At 41.3% G+C, this 17,509-nt stretch overlaps 2 protein-coding genes across 2 annotated transcripts in view; one reads left to right on the top strand and one right to left on the bottom strand.

Annotated features, from left to right (window-relative positions):
* Positions 1–62: 62 nt before the first annotated feature.
* Positions 63–9,892, bottom strand: rtkn2 (rhotekin 2). The gene is made up of 12 exons (XM_080481487.1): positions 9,698–9,892; positions 7,058–7,254; positions 6,284–6,342; positions 6,120–6,173; positions 5,893–6,010; positions 5,605–5,805; positions 4,846–4,940; positions 4,270–4,376; positions 4,041–4,172; positions 3,512–3,680; positions 3,191–3,298; positions 63–2,870 (listed from the first exon to the last, which is right to left on the bottom strand). Exons 1-12 carry the CDS (start codon positions 9,848–9,850, stop codon positions 2,167–2,169), a joined length of 2,097 nt encoding a protein of 698 aa, XP_080337613.1. The 5' UTR covers positions 9,851–9,892; the 3' UTR covers positions 63–2,166.
* Positions 9,893–12,568: 2,676 nt separating this feature from the next.
* The window catches only part of cep170aa (centrosomal protein 170Aa), a 42,405-nt gene continuing 37,464 nt past the window's right edge, over positions 12,569–17,509 (top strand). The window contains exon 1 of the mRNA XM_080481379.1: positions 12,569–12,632. The gene's annotated coding sequence lies outside the window, so the exon portion shown is untranslated. The remainder of the gene's footprint in view (positions 12,633–17,509) is intronic.

Genomic DNA, 17,509 nt, shown 5'->3' with positions numbered 1-17,509 from the left:
ACATGAAAAATATTCAGTAATACTTCCAAGCTCAGCAAAAATAAAGCAACCTCACCAGGGTAGGATGTCGGCCGTTTTATTGCAGATCAGCAGTAATAATACAACAAAAAAAATAAAACAGTACAGTTAGCTTCCAAGACAACAGAGACTGAGTGGAAAATTGCACTTAAGAAACAAAGAACTATTTTTTTGTTTGTTTTTTTGTACAAATTATACAACACTGACACAATTAACACATTGCTACTTACTAGTACATCAACAAAGTGACACTTAAATTCTAAATAGTTAAGACTTTAGAAATATTGAGACGATCTGGAGGTATTATACAAGATAAAGATTGTAAAACAATTTATTCAAAAACACTTAACTACAAATTTCTACCCCTGTTAATGCTGTTAAGTTATAAAGAGAGTCACTAGAAGTATTCTCAAAGCTCTTCACAACGATCAAGAGAATATTTTCAGCCCTCATTTATTCATAAAGCAGCTGTGCATTTTTCTGGCATTAGATCACCTGCTCCTCACAGAGGCCACTTTCCCTGCAAGCGTGTGTTACATTTACCTCCACCAGAGCTGCGCAGTTAATCGTCCAAAATAACACCGGGATCTTCGCCTTCAGAGTACCTGCCAGCAGTGCTGACATGCATTTCTCCAGCGTGCTTAATTTACCAGAAAAGATGGGCGAGATGTTGATGGAGGACGCGGGAGAGCAATATAATTATTGTAATAATCGTACTGCCTGAGGTGGAACCGCATCATCATGGCCGTTGAAAACTGATGCTCTGAGGTTGTTTTTTTGTTCTCCACGGTGTGTACAGTACAAGATCAAAGTGACTGATGCATGGCTAAAACACACCAGGCATGAGAACCATTTGACACACTGCTAATATCGAGCAGCATCCCTTTTGTGCAATCCATTCACCCTTTCAAGGCTTAAACTAAATCCTCCTGTAATCCACCTGCCCCCAATTCTACCCCCCCCCCCCCCCCCCCCCCTCTAAATTAAACAGAACATAGACAGTAAGATTAAAAATATGGTGACATTAGCCTCCACCACACTGCTTCATCTAGGCAGGCAATTTCAGAGAAAGTAGTTGGATCTAATGTTTTGTACACCAAGTGTAATTATGAAGACCATTCTTCAACACAATATTGCTAAGTGGCTAAAATATTCAGTGGTTGGCAGCATTGGATTTGTTCAAAACACACTCACAAGGGCATTCATTATTTCAGCCACTCAAAAGACTCATTCATTCAATTATGTTCGCAGCATTTATTGGCTGCGGAGTTAAATTATGTCGGGCATAGTGTGGGGCGACTGAAAAATCAAGGTTACTCCATTATTAAGACCTCTGGGGCATTGGAGGAGTCACATTAGTGCCTGCAATACGCCGAAAATCTTTTCGCTTTAGATTCAGCTGTAGTGGTCATAAAGTCGTCACAGTAAGTAGAATAAGTCAATAATTCCAAAAGAAATGACTTGTCCACAGTTAACCGATGGATCAATTGCAATTTGAGTGCTTTTTGTGGAAGGCTGTTTCTCCAGCCCATGTTCCAGTGGCAGAGTGGAGAAATAAGCCTTTTCCATTTTAGTGGGATTAATGACGGCGCAGGCCAAGCCAGAAAACAGCTTTCAGTTCAGTTCACGAGAAAGTTAAGATATGAAAAATACCAACATGGATCATTACAAGACTGATAATGTCATAAGATGTGTCGAGTGAAATCTGGGTTGTCGTGAGAACTTTTTTTTTAAGACCATAACCCAAACAGGGCATTTTATAAAATGTGCTTGTATGCTGGTTTGAGTTATACGACACGATTTAGTAGGCTAAATGTGAAGCTGGAAATGGTTAGTTTTGCAAAGCATGAGAAAACATCGAGCCTGGTTGGGGCGTAAAAATGAAAAATGAAGTGTAATCACCACTTGTATTTTTATAGAGCTTTTTCTCATGGCTGTAGCATATCATATTCATACCAGTGAGTCACTGCTTACAATATTAGATTCTCTATTGCTGTCTGAATCTTTAGCCTTAAGAATAGACGTGTTAATAATGAGCTTCAGATGTGCACACTGGTCGATAGTGTCACCTCTGAAAAGACGTAGCGAAGCTGATTCTGATCTAACTGTGTTTTGGCTCCATGTTAAAGCATAATCAGAAAATTGAGGTTACAACATTTTGAGGTTCATCCTCTCTCTGAAAGACTTCCTGAGTTTGCTCCGCGGTGCCGGAACCGGAGCGGGACCACTGCCGGCTCTGACAGAGGCCTGATCCGCTGTGGCCCCGGGGGTCTGGCTGGAGTGGCTCTGGCAGTCCAGCGTCTGAAGGGGGGGGTGAGGCTGGCACTGAGGCTGGATGTCGAGGACGCCCAGCGGAGCATTTTTGCGGCTGAGGGCCGCGGCTCCTCCAGCGTTACTCCGCTGGAGCTGCTGGATGATGGCAGAAAACTTGGCATCCAGAGACGGTCTGCCTGTTTTTGACCTGGTGGCGGGGCGTGAAGTGTCGGAGTTCTCCTTCCCCTGGTTCACCTGAAGAGGGTGAGGGTGATGAGGAGGAGGCAGAGGAGGCCTGGCTGGACGGGGAGGGGCAGCATGAGGCTCTCTGTCAGCGGGCGGGGGCGGAGCACGCCGCTTCTTGCTGCTGATGGGTGTGGAGCTGCTGCTGGGATTGGGGCTGGAACAAGGGGTGGAGGTTTTGCTGTGGGACAGAACACCTTTCTGCACCACTATGGACTGAGAACCCTCAAACAGAGTGGACCAATTAGGAGCCTCCGTCTCCTCATCAGGACCGATGAGGAAACGGCCATCCGTCTCCTCAATCTTACTGTGGATGATGTCTGTGATGCTCTCAAACTTTCTGGGAGAATTTATACCTGCAAGTCAATCAAAATTGATAGTTAAACACTGAAAATGAATCAAATAAATAAAAGACATTGGAGCTGAGCTCTTTCAAGTCCCACAAAGCTGAATTAGCTTCCAATTATGACCAAAAAATAGAAAACTATGTACAGACACAGGGTTTATTGATTTGGATCAGCGCAGAAACAAAAGTAAACGGCAGGATATATTATATTTCATCGTCTCATTTCTTGTGAGCACTGAATCATATTTTCAAATCAACACATGCAATATAAATCCTGTAAAACCTTCAACAAACTCATTTTCAGCCACTCATCCCAATTACTTTACTCACTGAGGTCGTTGTAAACAGAGTCCGCCTGCTTGGTGAGGAAGAGTGATGGTTTCCGTGGTGACGCGACCTCGATCTTCATTAGCTGGTGGCAGCAGTGAAGCCACTGGCCTGGTTGTAAACAAGGACGGGCATGAGAGAGGCAGATAAAGGTTCGGACTGTCTGTTCTTGCTGAGGTTGTTTAGCGAAACATCTGTGCAGCCGCTTCTCTTGAGTGCACTGATGTACACACTCCTTTGTCTAAATAACCTCAAAGTCTTTTTACAGAAACTTTCACGTGACCAATAGTTTTTATATATGCAGACAGTAAACGTTGCACTGACTCTGATCATAGAGGTGCTGGTAGAGAGCGTCCAGCCACTCATCCAGCTGCTCCCTGCTGTCGGCGGTGAAGACGACGGTCCGAGATCCCTCGGGTGAGGGGTTGATGATGGACAGGCTCCTGGATTTCTGTCCCACGGACTCCTTCTCCATCGCGCTGATCCGAGTGTCCTGCAGGAGTCGACACAACAAGTTCATCATGAGCCGAAAATGAGTCTGACAGTTTACAAATCACAGCACTCTGCGAGACGTTGCACTCAAAAGCACAACGCTGAGAGCGCAGGATGAAATTAATTCAGCAGCAAAATGCCAGAGATGCGGACAGGGTCTGTGGTGAGTAATGTGGCATTTTATATTTTGGGTTCTCTGAAAATGTTAGGTAAAATGCTGAATCAAAGGATGAAATTGATGATAATGGATCTGGTATTTGAATTAGTCGTACCTAAAAACTAAACTGGCAGTGCACTTAAAATAGACACCTACAATAATCTTTCCATTTTCGCATTTGTTTAATATTTAAGTTCTTCTCACTTTATTGATGGGTATTTTGACGGTGGGCTGCACTTTAGCTTCAATCTCTTCTGGAGTGAAGTAACCGGACAAGAAGCCGGCATGGAGCACGCAGTAAAGACTGCAGCAGCGGTTCAACCCCTCCACATTTTGCTAAAAAGAACAAAAAAACAGGAGGACGATGAAGCGTTAAAACCATAAATCAGGAAGGAGCCTCCTTCTAATGACATTAAAACATGAGAGAACACACCTTCTGGCTCAGGTAACCGCTCATCATGTCCTGTGTCATACAGGCCGGCTGTGCCACCAACCGGCAGCACAGGTTGCCGTAAAGTGGAAGCCAAGACGACGACTCAGCTGTCAGGATGAAGAGCAGCCGAGACAATAAGACGTTCAAATATCACAGAGGTCTGCGCAGATCAATCATTCACTTAGAACCACCGCGACCTTGCAAATACTTTATTATACTGTGGTTTGATATTGCATAGCCGTTCCTGTAATATAGTTTGTCATTTAAAAAGTCATAATATGCTTTGTGAACCTGAACACGGATGTATTGTGGTGCCAACTGCTACCAGAAGTCTACGCCTTATATGGCGGTTAGATAACAAAGACCTGTCTGTGCACCAGCTCTCTTATCCACCTAATCACCAACGGAAAATAAAAATAAAAGTAATCCGGGCTAAACTTTAATTACGGGCTATTTTCTTTAATTTTAGGTTTCATTTTAATGGTGTAAAGATATTGTGTCATTATCATAACACTGAATTAAATCAGAAGCTAAAAAAGCATAATCCCTTTTATCCTCAGATATTACAATTCTTACCGTTCTGGAGGACAATGAGAGAGTGAGACTGAAAATTGCCTTCAGCCTCGGGCAGACACAGTGTCGTGTAGGCCAGCAGGTTGTATTTCGCTCCACTGTTCAAAGAGAGACACACAGATATATAATTAATTATTCTTCGGGCGAGATGCATTAATTCATTTGCCTGATTTTAACTGTAACAATAAAAAGTTAAATAATGAATAACTTTAGAAAGGCTCAGAACCTTCAGACACTGCATGTGCACATATATTCTATTTTGTATTTTCTAATTATTTCCTCTTGTAAAAAGGGTAATGATCTCGGTCCCCCTCCGACTGCTGAACAGGTGGTGCGTATCACTTACAGATGTTCAGCTTAGAGACTGACTTGATGCTCACAAAGCTTTAAAGTAAGCTTCTCCTGCTTGTCACAAATGCATTACAGATGGGTATATTAAAAACATTCACTGTTTTCTAATAAAAGAGGTTTATTTATTGGAACAAGGAAATCTATGAATGTCTGAAGGCTAACATATCAGTATTCACAGCGACAAATATTGGTTTAACCCGTGTTTTAATACGCACTCTGTGTTATTTGCTGACAAAAGCCTCACGGAGCCTGCAGCTACTCCCATTGTTCTAGTAATAAGTCATAGCAGAGTTACTTCCCAGTCAGGGGAGGAAAAAAATAAAAAGAGAGAGAGAAAAAAATAAATAAATAAAATCTTAAACAGTGAGCCAAGAGCCTATAAAAGATTTTATAGGATAACATAACACATACGATGGGATTGGGTTGTGCTGCAGGAAGGTGTCAGGGTCTGGAGTGTCCAGCAGGGAGCAGAGCTTCTTTCCACTTGTCTTTCCAAGAGAGTTGCGGAGCTTCTTGGCCAGTTTCTTTGGCGTGTTTACCAACGTGAGCTCTTCCTCCAGGGCACAGCTCCACAGCTCCACCTTCAGCTCGAACTGAGGGACTGCTTCTTTACTGTGAGAGGGGGCAAAAACAAAAGCTGGAGCATCAAGGGACGGAAAGTATGTTGTTATTCAAGTGGGAATTATAGGTGAAACTCACAAGAGTGTGACTCCCTCAAAGCAGACATCTGTGACCGATCGGTCCACCACCACCATCTCCGTGTCAAACACCTGCGATCCGACCTGCATCACGCAGAACAAAGCCACCTGACGAGAGCCTGGCAAACACAATGAAAAGGATGACTCACTGGTCCAAATGTCCACAAAAGAAACATTAAGGGTAATAGGGCATTGGAATTAATGATGCCAGAATAAGTGCAAACATACTCCCTTTGTTGTTGAAGTGGTCTGAGTCCCTCCACATCAGAGGAATACGTAGCCCTACATCAGCAGAGAGGGAGAACACGCTCTGTCATAAGTTGTTAAACGTTTCACTTTGTTTTTAGAGAAAGATGTTGAAATGAGCACAATCAAAAGTGGAGCAAACTCACCAGACAGTGCGATCGTGCTGAAACAGGGAGAACGGTCTTCGGAGACTGGATCCGAAAATCTGTAGTAAAATTAGTAAAAATGCAAATTAAAGCAAAACATAGTTTCAGAAAAACTAAAAGGTTAATCATCAAGTACAGGGAGGAGGACGGGCTGTGACAAGGGTGTAAAAATGAATTAATTATTTATATTATTTAAACATTATATGTGTGTGTGTGTGTGTGTGTGTGTGTGTGTGTGTGTGTGTGTGTGTGTGTGTGTGTGTGTGTGTGTGTGTGTGTGTGTGTGTGTGTGTATTTTTTTTATTCTTTCTGTAAGTACACTGTATGAACACAACCACTGGGAAATAAGACGATTAATTGTTGAGGTGGAGAAGGAGTATGAGTGAATACGTTTAGGCTTCGTCCTACTCCTTTTCGGATATGGTTGGGCATTATTTATTTAATTATTTACTTATTTTTGGCTTTGCTTTATTTTGTCAAGTTTATTTGTTTTGTGTGCTTTTATTTAATTTTGTTGTTATTGTTTTGAATACTCTCATTTGTACCAACATGTCCAAAACTTTTCATTTATTCCCTCCACACACTTAGATCGCCAGCTCTGCTCCAAGGTAAAAGTTCTTATTCATGTCAAGAAAGTTCAGCTCGAGAAAAACACATTTGGAATATTTGGATCCATAATTGCATTGTGAGTTTGAGTGGCCCTGGTAGCCTTTACCGTCAGATGGATTGTTGCTCTCCTGAAATAAGTGAATAGGTATTAACACATGTCCTTACCCAGCAGCTCCCATCATGTCCTGCTCCCAGTGTGTCTTCTGCAGCTGTGCCAGATAAGCCTTGATCCTGGCGTTGCAGGTCAGCAGGTTCTTGGAGGCGTTCAGAATCTGCTGTCTCTTACTGCAGGCCAGCAGCAGCTTGTAGGCCCCGTCTCGCATCCGGATCTCAAAGTCCAGCTTCTCCTGCAGGTTGGTGTTCTTCACAGACAGAAGATGAAAGGGGAATAAGAATTTTCAAAGACGTAATGTAGTGAAAACACGGATGGGAAGCTTGTTATGATGATTAAAACGTGATAGTTTGTCAGCAGAGACAGTTGAATATGAGAAGTGGTGTTAGAGTGATGCTGCCATTAGTTTAACGAAGACATATATATATATACATACATATTGAAAATCAATGGGATTATATAAGTATATGATCATGCCGTGGATCATGCAAGGTTTTCATGGCAAAGATGCAGAATGGTGACGTATTGATGAGGTGACAAAAGCACAAGCACAATTGTTTAAGGCTATTTCTGCACAACGATTCACTGCCTAAATGTGGAGTATGATGATGTCTGTTATATCAAGTCTTCATGAGGGAATAATCATCAGCGTGTATCAGTATAGGACTATATTAGCTCGAAGACGAGCTGTCACTTAGTGTCCAAACAGAAGATTACTGCCAAGATGACAAGCTGATAAAAAATTGTTTTTAATTATGACTGAAAGCTTGACGCGTCGAATGAGTGATCTAAACCGGCCTTCAGACTGGAAAGTGCTGTGAATAATATCTACATCTGTCAGGGAATCAATATAAGAGGCATACTTTTTTTTTTATATGCAAATGTGTATAGAGAGATAGATAGATAGATAGATAGATAGATAGATAGATAGATAGATAGATAGATAGATAGATAGATAGATAGATAGATAGATAGATAGATAGATAGATAGATAGATAGATAGATAGATAGATAGATAGATAGATAGATAGATAGATAGATAGATAGATAAAAAAAAGAGAGGTTATAATAACACATTTTACAATGTATGTCATTCTGTATGAGCAGTACCAGTAAGTATGTATCAAATATTGGACTGGATGAAAGAAAATAGCACCCTATTGTGATTACTGTAATTTGGTATAATAATAAATACTCTGCAGCCAGTTCAATCAACAGGCACTCTTGTGCAAGGTGATCAAGCACAACAGCCTAAATTGTTCAATTGAAAAGGTTTGGAGGTTATTTTGAGGTCATTTTAATACTTTGGATCAAAAACATCAATAAACATAACAGGAGCAAAATAGTAGGAACGCCTCCCAATGTAATGCAACTTAATTCAACTTTGCAGCTCAATAAAAGCTAAATAACCAACACCCAGTTAAAGATAAACCTTTCAGATTATCTTAAACATAACAGAACCCTATTACCCTTGTAAAGACTAAAGATTAAACCCACTGATCACATCTCGTTGTTTAACTGCAGTGAAATATGTGGTGTGTTTGAGGGCTTCAATATATATGAGATGGATATCTAGATAAACAAACATCATCACTTCCACAAACTACAAACTAATTTAATGCACCTGTAGCTTCTTAGAAATCTGTCGTATGTACAACAAATTCATATCCTCTACTATCTGCTGAGCGTCATTCAGGAAACTGGTGCATCTTTTCATGTTTTTGGCCTGGAAGGACATTAGTTTGAGCAGCGTTAGAGCAAAGAAAGGCAAGTCGCCAGCAATGTTCAACAATGCAAAGTCAGTGCACAGGAGTAGAGACGTGTTGGACACCAGAGGTACGGTGCACAGCAGAGACATGATGCACATCAGACATGTTGGATCATAGAGACATGTTGGATCGTAGAGACATGATGCACATCAGAGACATGATGCACATCAGAGACATGATACACAATAGAGACATGGTGCACAATAAATACATGATGCACATCAGAGACATGATGCACAATAGAGACATGGTGCAATATAGAGACACGATACACAATAGAGACATGGTGCACAATAAAGACATGATGCACAATAGAGACATGGTGCACAATAAAGACATGATGCACAATAGAGACATGGTGCACAATAAATACATGATGCACATCAGAGACATGATGCACAATAGAGACATGGTGCAATATAGAGACATGGTGCAATATAGAGACATGACACACAATAGAGACATGGTGCACAATAAAGACATGATGCACAATAGAGACATGGTGCACAATAAATACATGATGCACATCAGAGACATGATGCACAATAGAGACATGATGCACAATAGAGACATGGTGCAATATAGAGACATGATACACAATAGAGACATGGTGCACATCAGAGTCAGGGTGCAGAGGAGAGGCACTGCTCTGCTTTCAGACAGATGAATGGAGTTAATGGAGTCCAGTATTGGATTACCGACCGAGTAGCAGCTTTGTTCTAAGAAAACGTAAAACAGCTTCTCTTTGAATGTTTTAGAGAATTTTGAGAAATAAAAAATTGTTCTAATTACAGTCGAAATAACACAATCGAGCCACAAACAATAGCATTATAGGTCGCGTCCGTTGGAAAGGCTGCACTTTGTCCCCTGCAGCTTCATTTGAACTGTCAGAGACAGGCGGTGACAGAAATCACCACCTCGTACCTCAGTTTGAAGGAATAAAGCGCTCTGTCGTATTTTCTTTCGCTTAATCTCCATCGCCACCGCGGATCCGGCTGATAGCAGCGACCTGCCGCTGGTCCCGGTCCGTTTGGAGGTTTGAACGACCCGCTGCTCGTCCATCGTGTCTCCGTCCATTCACTAACAGCCGCACATTCCTGCTACAACATCCACCGCCCCTCCAACGGACAGGGTTGGTTCGTTTTGTTACATGGAATCTACCGGAGAACAACTATTGTCCAGCAAATATGAAGTATTTCCATTCAGACGTTTAAAATAGTGATATATTTTTAAAGAGATTACATTTTTCAATCGCACTAAATGCTCAAAACATCATTTCAACCCTCTTTGTGAAGCCGAAACTTAAATTATCTTACAGTTATGCGATATGAAGCTGTATCATTTAAATAAGCCAACGTTTATAAAAACATTGAGAATTAAAAGAAGTGAACATATTTCAATTCCACAAGATGTAAAAGGTTCGTTTTTGCTCTTAAACATGTGTGTACGATTCGGTCAGAGCACTCCGGCGGCTCACCTCTTACAGAGAAACGAGCGCCTCTACTTACGTGGGAACAAAACGTCATTACGTCACCGGGTCAAACAAAACAAGTGTGGAGCCTTTACGATTTTTAAATTTTGATGAGAGATGTTTTTGGTTTTTTTGGGGGTCATAATTATTTTAGTGGAGATGTTTATACCAATACTAATTTAAAGAATTTACAAGCTTTAATAAATCACGTAAGCATAATAGTTCCCCATGAGGTCATCTAATCAAAAGCAAAACAATTACTTTTACTCTTAAGAATAAATGCACATATGTCGCCGTTTCAGCAGTTAAATAGTTTTCTTTGTCGTTTATATGCTACTAATCTGCAGTCTTTAATCTGTACGATATAAATGTAAACTGTGGTGCACGTGTGCAGCGTCCGATCAGTGTTTATGGTTGAGCGATATTAACATTGTGCGTAATAACGCGCCACCAGGTCTTCACATTCTGCAGCCAGCAGCACAGCCCCAGTTGTGGTGGTGTGGTGCGACTTTAACAAAAGACCCCGGAACGCGATCTGCGAGTCCAGGAAACCCGCCCACCCGGTTCTGGTCGACGTCGCTTCTGGTTGAGTTGGAAGAGTCCACGGCTGGAAGTGCGGACGCAGGCGCTGCTGGATGAGGATGAACTGTGTCAAGTTCAACAGAGGAAACACGCAAACCAACGGAAATGACGAGAAGCATTTCAATAGTAAAAGGCGGGTTTCTAAAAAAAAAAAAAAAAAAGGAAGAAAAAAGAGAGAGATTCAATTCATATGCAGGGTAATCCTCTGGATCAATCTGTTCCACAATGATGTCAGACACCATCTGCTGAACAATAATCCATTTTCTGCTCACTTGATATCCTCAGTGATATTTTCTATCCACACATTCCTTGAATGTTTCGTGTTTTTTGGCATTTGCTGATTTGTTCACAGTTGTATCAATGTGTGAGTTTACATCAGTAATAGTACAATCTCCACAGAACTTTTAACAAACTTTTATAACTATTCAAGCAAAATGCCTGCATCATTGACTCATACAAACGATGATTCACAACAATGAAACACAGGATATATATTAATGAAATTAAATTATTATCTCTTTTTATATGTTTCTCCTTAAACATCCCTTTTTCTGTTATTCAGTTATTATTGTCGCAAGAAATCAAATTCATGACCATTATAATTTCAGTTAATCTCTGGAATTATAGTTTTAAATAATATTTTATATACGATATTTTATGTACCCCCGTGACCCGGAAACGGATAAGCGGAAGAAAATGGATGGATGAATGGATATTTTATGTACAACAGATATCATATGCAATAAAAGAAAATCTTCCATATGTACAATAAATTCATTCCTCTTAAAAAACAACTATATTCCAAATTAATCTGGCAATTCTGAGGTTGAGTCTGCTGGAGCAGGAGTAGCAAACATGTCCAGTAGTGAAACTGATAACTACTACTACTACTTATAATAATAATAATAATAATAATAATAATAATAATAATAATAATAATGTTTAAATGTGTTGAAACATTGTTAAGTGCCTGAGCCTTCTGTTGGAGCCATTATGAGTTGTTGATCGGCAAAGATAGCGTGGAGTCCATCACAGGACAAACACAATTGTGAGGGTAAACCAGAGAACTCAGGGAAAAGCTGCAGATATAGTGAGAACAAGCACCTTGCAAGGCTGCATCCATTGGTGTGTGAATGTGTGTAAATGGGTGAATTTGGTTAACAATGTGAAATGCTTTGGGACCGGTCAAGCAGTTGAAAAGCAATATATAAATACCATACCATATAAGCAATGTAACCAAAACAATATTGAGGGTGGAGCTGCAAGCATAAGGAGAAATGTGGGATGGATGCAAGGAAAAGGAGAAAATATGTGGGAAATGGCAGATGCATTGAGGTGATCCCTATGTGGAAAGAAGATAGAGAAGTCAGGGGCGGTTGGATGGAGATGCTCTGCTGTGGCAAACCTTAACTGAAAGGGCAAACATAGAATAAAGAGCAAAATGTTTAGCACTATACATAGTTAGCACTATATAAATAAAGCAGACTTGAACTGCTTGCTCATAGAGGCTTTTATAGGCTCATAGAAAGTTAAAAATCACTGCTTCCTGCTGCGTTCCCTCTTGCCTTTCTTTTGAAAAGTCTTGTCGGAAGTTATCTTGCTGGTGTGCATGTGTTGGCTGCGCTCTGGCAGGATGTCGCTGCGCTCCGCCGTTACTTCGCCGGGAGCAGCTTATTGTTGAGGGACGGTAGGGGGAGCGGAGCGGGCCACCGCACTCTACTGCAGCAGCAGCGGGCAGGCAGGCAGGGCTGGGCTCCACACACACACAGAAGCAGACACACACCTTCAGCAGCCGGGGCAGGGCAGGTAAGCAGCGCCTCTTTCCTCTCGTGACGATATTTATCTCAGTTTGTTGGACCCCTGCTGGGATGTTTTAGCTTTGTCCGCCACTCTCCTCAAGTTCTGCTCGAGACTGGGAGAAAAAATAGTCCTTTCCGATGCTCATCTAATGATGCCACTGTTGGCTTTTCAGTATTTATACGTTATTTTGCTTCCTGAAAAACACAAACAGAAAGGAACAAAAAAAAAAGATTGAAGACTTGGATTTGTGTTGAAATAAAACCGGCCTTAAAAACACGTTTTAAACAGAGACCCGCTGTCGGCTAGCAAGGATGGCTACTATTGTGAGCAGCATGACAAACCTCCACCTTTTATAAAGCCTCCCTGCTCATCCTCTCTCCTATTAAAAAAGAAAACACACACACACACACACACACAAACCACATATCTGTTTACATTATTCCCCAATCCAGATGAGCAGAACCCATCGAGCCTGATTTGTTCTCCTGAGTTGCATCCTTCGAGATGCACATCAATGACGGCCGGTCACATTGAGCGCTTTGTTTATTCCACTGGAGACACGCTTCGCTCCGGCCTCATCTTTTCTCTCTCTGTGTCTATGTAGTTATAACCCGATTGATACATTTGTATTATATTTCACTGTGCATTGTGTCTGCAGAGTGTTTCCCAGTGTCGCCCCCCCCCCCCCCCCCCCCCCCTTCCTCCTCTTCCTCTTCCTCCTCCTCCTCCTCCTCTGTGTGGAGGCTTTGTTTTCATGGGGCAGATGTAGCTGGCCTACATACATCCGCTCTCTTTGTGTGGAGTTTGATTTTTGCTTCTATCCCCACGTCATGCATACGTTTTTGTTAATTTTCAATAAATCAGCTTTACATGTGTGAAGACAGCATAAGATTTATCAGTGTTGCGCAACCTATTCCTGATCAAATCCAGCTTCCTTATACTTTCAAGCTGTAAATGGGACTAATTATTTATGATCAGGTGTTACATCTTTATGCATTTATAGTGTTTAAAGTTGCACAACTGTTCAAAGCAGCAAAGCTCACATTTATCTCACTTCATGCCACCCAATCTGTTATAACACAGTAACTTTACCCCGTGTACCTGATGTTTTCCTGGAAAACTAGAGAGTTTCACAATATACCACCGAATCTTGTAAGTCGCCTCCCTCAGCTGTAAGAATTCAAATATTTTGGTTCTGAGCCACAGAATGTGCACATAATACCAACCAGCCTGGCTTTGCTTCTTTGCTTCTTCTTTTTTTCCCTTTTCGCTCTGCCTTTTTGTGCCTTCTTCCTGTCCTCCCTGCAAAAGTGGCTGCTGGCCGGCTCTACAGACGGCTGCATTTATAAAAAAAAAGAAAGAAAATCTGTGTCAGTGTCACAGGATGGTTGCTCTACTCTTGGACAGGAAGCTGCAGCAACATCCAAATTAGACTCCAGCTCAGTTCGACTATATACATGTCCTTCTGAAACTTCAATATCTTAACTGCTCTTCCTGATCCTATTTGTTGAAACTCACTTTCTTGTTCAGCATCCAAGCGGTGCTGCAGGTCTCTGGCCAGAGAGCAATCTGTGCTTGCATATTAAGTGTATCAGTCTTCAGTTGGGATGTGGGACCGTTTTGGGAATTGTTGTCTGGCCTGCCCACGGCCATTGTGTATAGTAGGAAGTCCAGGAAGTGAGTTCATTTCACTACAGCGGTGGGGGAGCCTTATTTGTGACAGAAAACAAACAGCCCAGCCTGGAAGTTGATATCTGAATTTGAAGGTATTAAAGGTGTTGTTGTTGTCGTTGTAGCAGGGAGTCCAGGTCTAAAAATAGCAGTGAGTCTGGGTTCTGTTATCTTCCAGAGTAGAAACATTTAAAAGGGGTTGTGGGAGTCAGATAGCTTCGCCTGGTGACGGTGCAACGTGGGATAGAAAAGGGGAAAAAGGAAAGTCTGTGGTGAGACGCTGAGAGAGACAGAACTGTGCAAAACCAGAGGGAAAAAAAATCTTGGAACAATTTCTATACATAATCATCAGCCTCTCCCTTGTTTTGGAACATCGCGGGTGTGTCTGTAAAATGAAATAAAACACAAAACACAGAGTGACCATCACATCTGTTTCAGGGTGTAACAGCTGTACTCCCCTTTGGGTTTCCTCGACCCTCTGCTTATTTCCACTGCAGATATCCATCTTACATTTTCTGCAAGCCCCTGATTGTCCTGTTGTATTTTTTTTCGCCTCTCCACAGTGCTTGTGTGGATTTCAGTGTGTGAGAGTTAACTCTTTTTGCCAGGCTACTGCTGTGGGCAGCATAAATGTTGGTGCCATAATAAATCTGTCAGGCCTGGCCAAAATACTAATGTTCCTGTTAAGAGAGCCATGGGTCGGTCATTATTTCCTCAGTAGGGGCCATGCATGCTCGTAATAGCTCTCTGAGGAGCCAGAACCTACTATGGCAGTCTTAAACAACAATGCGGGAGAGATTGAATGTCTTAAACTGGTCTAAATACCATAATGTTTGCAGGAAAAGGGTTTACCATCCACCTAACTCACTGGAAATTTAGATTTGGACTTTGTATTGGTTTAAGTGAATATTGTTTTGTGTTCTCTACTGTGTAAAATCAATCGGGTGACTAAAAATTAGTACAATATTGATTCCTCTATTGTTTTAATGGGTAATTAAGGTTTGCACATTAATTCAGTTCATGCAGTGTTCTCTCCTGCTCCTGTGTGCCATTAAGCCCAGCTGCCTCCAGACATTAGTGTATTTCTGTAGAGTTATCTGAAAAATGTACTGAACGCATGTTTCAGAGAATGAATCCATGCACTAAAAAAGCCTATGCTGCAGGGCATGTACTTCATTAATTCTCTTGGATTATTAATAATCTATTTTTTTAATAATCTCTTCATTGCCCTAACATCTTGTTTAAAGCGTCGGTTCCTCCTCTCAGCCTGCATGAGACCGATAACATGACTCTGCTATAGTGCTGAAAGGCAGGCTGTGTTTTTAATGCTGTAAAGATCTAAACACGCGCGAAGCGTAAATTTCCATATGTAGGTCACGCTGCATGCAGGGGTCATCAGGCATGTGACGGGCTGGTGTCTTGAGGGCCTGCGTGTGCTCCGTTGTGTTTGGTCACAACAGTGACGCATGCAGGATGGATGCTGGCTAAATGGAGGTGTTTGCTTGTTTGTTCCTCCCCAACTGCACATGTGAAGCCTGCTTTTCTGCACCATATGGTCTTTTCTGCCACACAGGACGCTTTTCTTTCTTCCCCCGTAGCCACGTTAACGTGTATTGATATGTGGTTACACATGCACCCATAGCTTTCTGCAGACTGTTTCCAGAATTATACTGGCAACATAATGATTTATAATTTCCCTGTGGGGTGCAGGGATCCTGTCAAATCAGATTAATGTTGCCCTATAGTCTTTATCTGGCAGCATTAATCCTTCATTATCCTAATTGTACAGTTTATTAGCATTTTTTGATTTTCTTTTTTCCTAAAAGAAGAAAGGTCAGCATTAAAGTTTCCCTTTAAAACACAAATACATATTCCTCATTGGTTTGTGGATTGTTGCAGAAACTTAATGCTTTCTCTGTAATGAACATTGTTTCTTCAGCTTGAATGATAAATAGAGTGATGAACACATGACGGCCTTCAAACCTGAGCTTGAAATGGGAATGGGGCGTCGCTTTCCTTGTAATAGGTGTGCAATAGGGCTGCCCAACATATTGGGAATGTATTGTTATCATGAAATGCATATCACAAGAAACTGACTGAACTGTGATAAATCATGTCTCCATGCTCTGCTCATTCAAACTGTCAGGGTTTTATATAATCTAAAGAAAAGTTCTATTAATTTACTCACAAAAACCAACCCAACAATTGGCAAATTTAAATACCTTATTCAACATACAGGATAACGGTCTGAAGCACAAAAAAAATGACCACAAACAAGAACAATGTTGGCTAACGTCTCCATTCACAATGAACAAGGAGTTAGAGAAAGAACACTGTGATCTGCAAGCATCAATCTCAAAGCTTACACATAGTAACATCCTCTCAATGTTTGTACAACATCTTCACATATTGTATGTTCACCTGACGTCGTATAGCTCCAACATGGAGAGTGCTTTGCTGAGATCATAGATATTCTATCTCCTGACATTAAATCTCTGCTGCAGAATAAAACCTGAAGTTGAGTTAAACCCTCTTTTCAGGCATTCAGGATAAGCATTTAATGTTGGTCTTGGCTTCAATCTGAGGGAGCAGGAATCTTATTTTAGGGTTTTTTACAGTCACTCTTTCACCACTCTGGTAATATGCAGTTGTAAGATATGTGATTTCCTTGTAGAATGAAGGTAAATGATGCATTTGATTGCTTTGCGTGTCAGAATTGCATCGGTCCTTATTTCTTTCTCCCTGCCTGAAGGCTGTTTAGAGCCGGAGCCTCCTTGGCAGTGGTACACACTGTCAGACATTCAGCCTCGGGATATGTGACGAGTCTTCATGATAACTTATCATACTTGTCAAAATCTAGTGTGAAGAAACTAATTCAGACAGGTTCTTTCTACAATTGAGCAAATGACGGATTTCTTATAACAGAGTAAAAGTCTCCTCACTACTTTTGCTTTTTGTTGGTTATTTTTCATTCATGAGGAGAAAGTAAAGTAGGCCAACCAAATTCAAATGTCATATGAAATCAAAGTCTGTCACCCTGACATCCCTGGAGGAGTTGCTGCCTTTGTGTGCTCCTGAACTTGGAACATTTCATTTCTCTGTATTATTTAGCTGCTGTCAAACTTCACTTTTATCACTGACCGGTTCTGGTTAACCATCATTCAGAGTGCTGGAGTTACTTTGAGAAATTCTGCACATACAGAGAGATACAT

The sequence above is a fragment of the Lipophrys pholis genome, assembly GCF_963383615.2.
Source record: "Lipophrys pholis genome assembly, chromosome: 15".
NCBI lineage: Eukaryota > Metazoa > Chordata > Actinopteri > Blenniiformes > Blenniidae > Lipophrys > Lipophrys pholis.
This window is presented reverse-complemented; position numbering and strand designations above follow the sequence as displayed.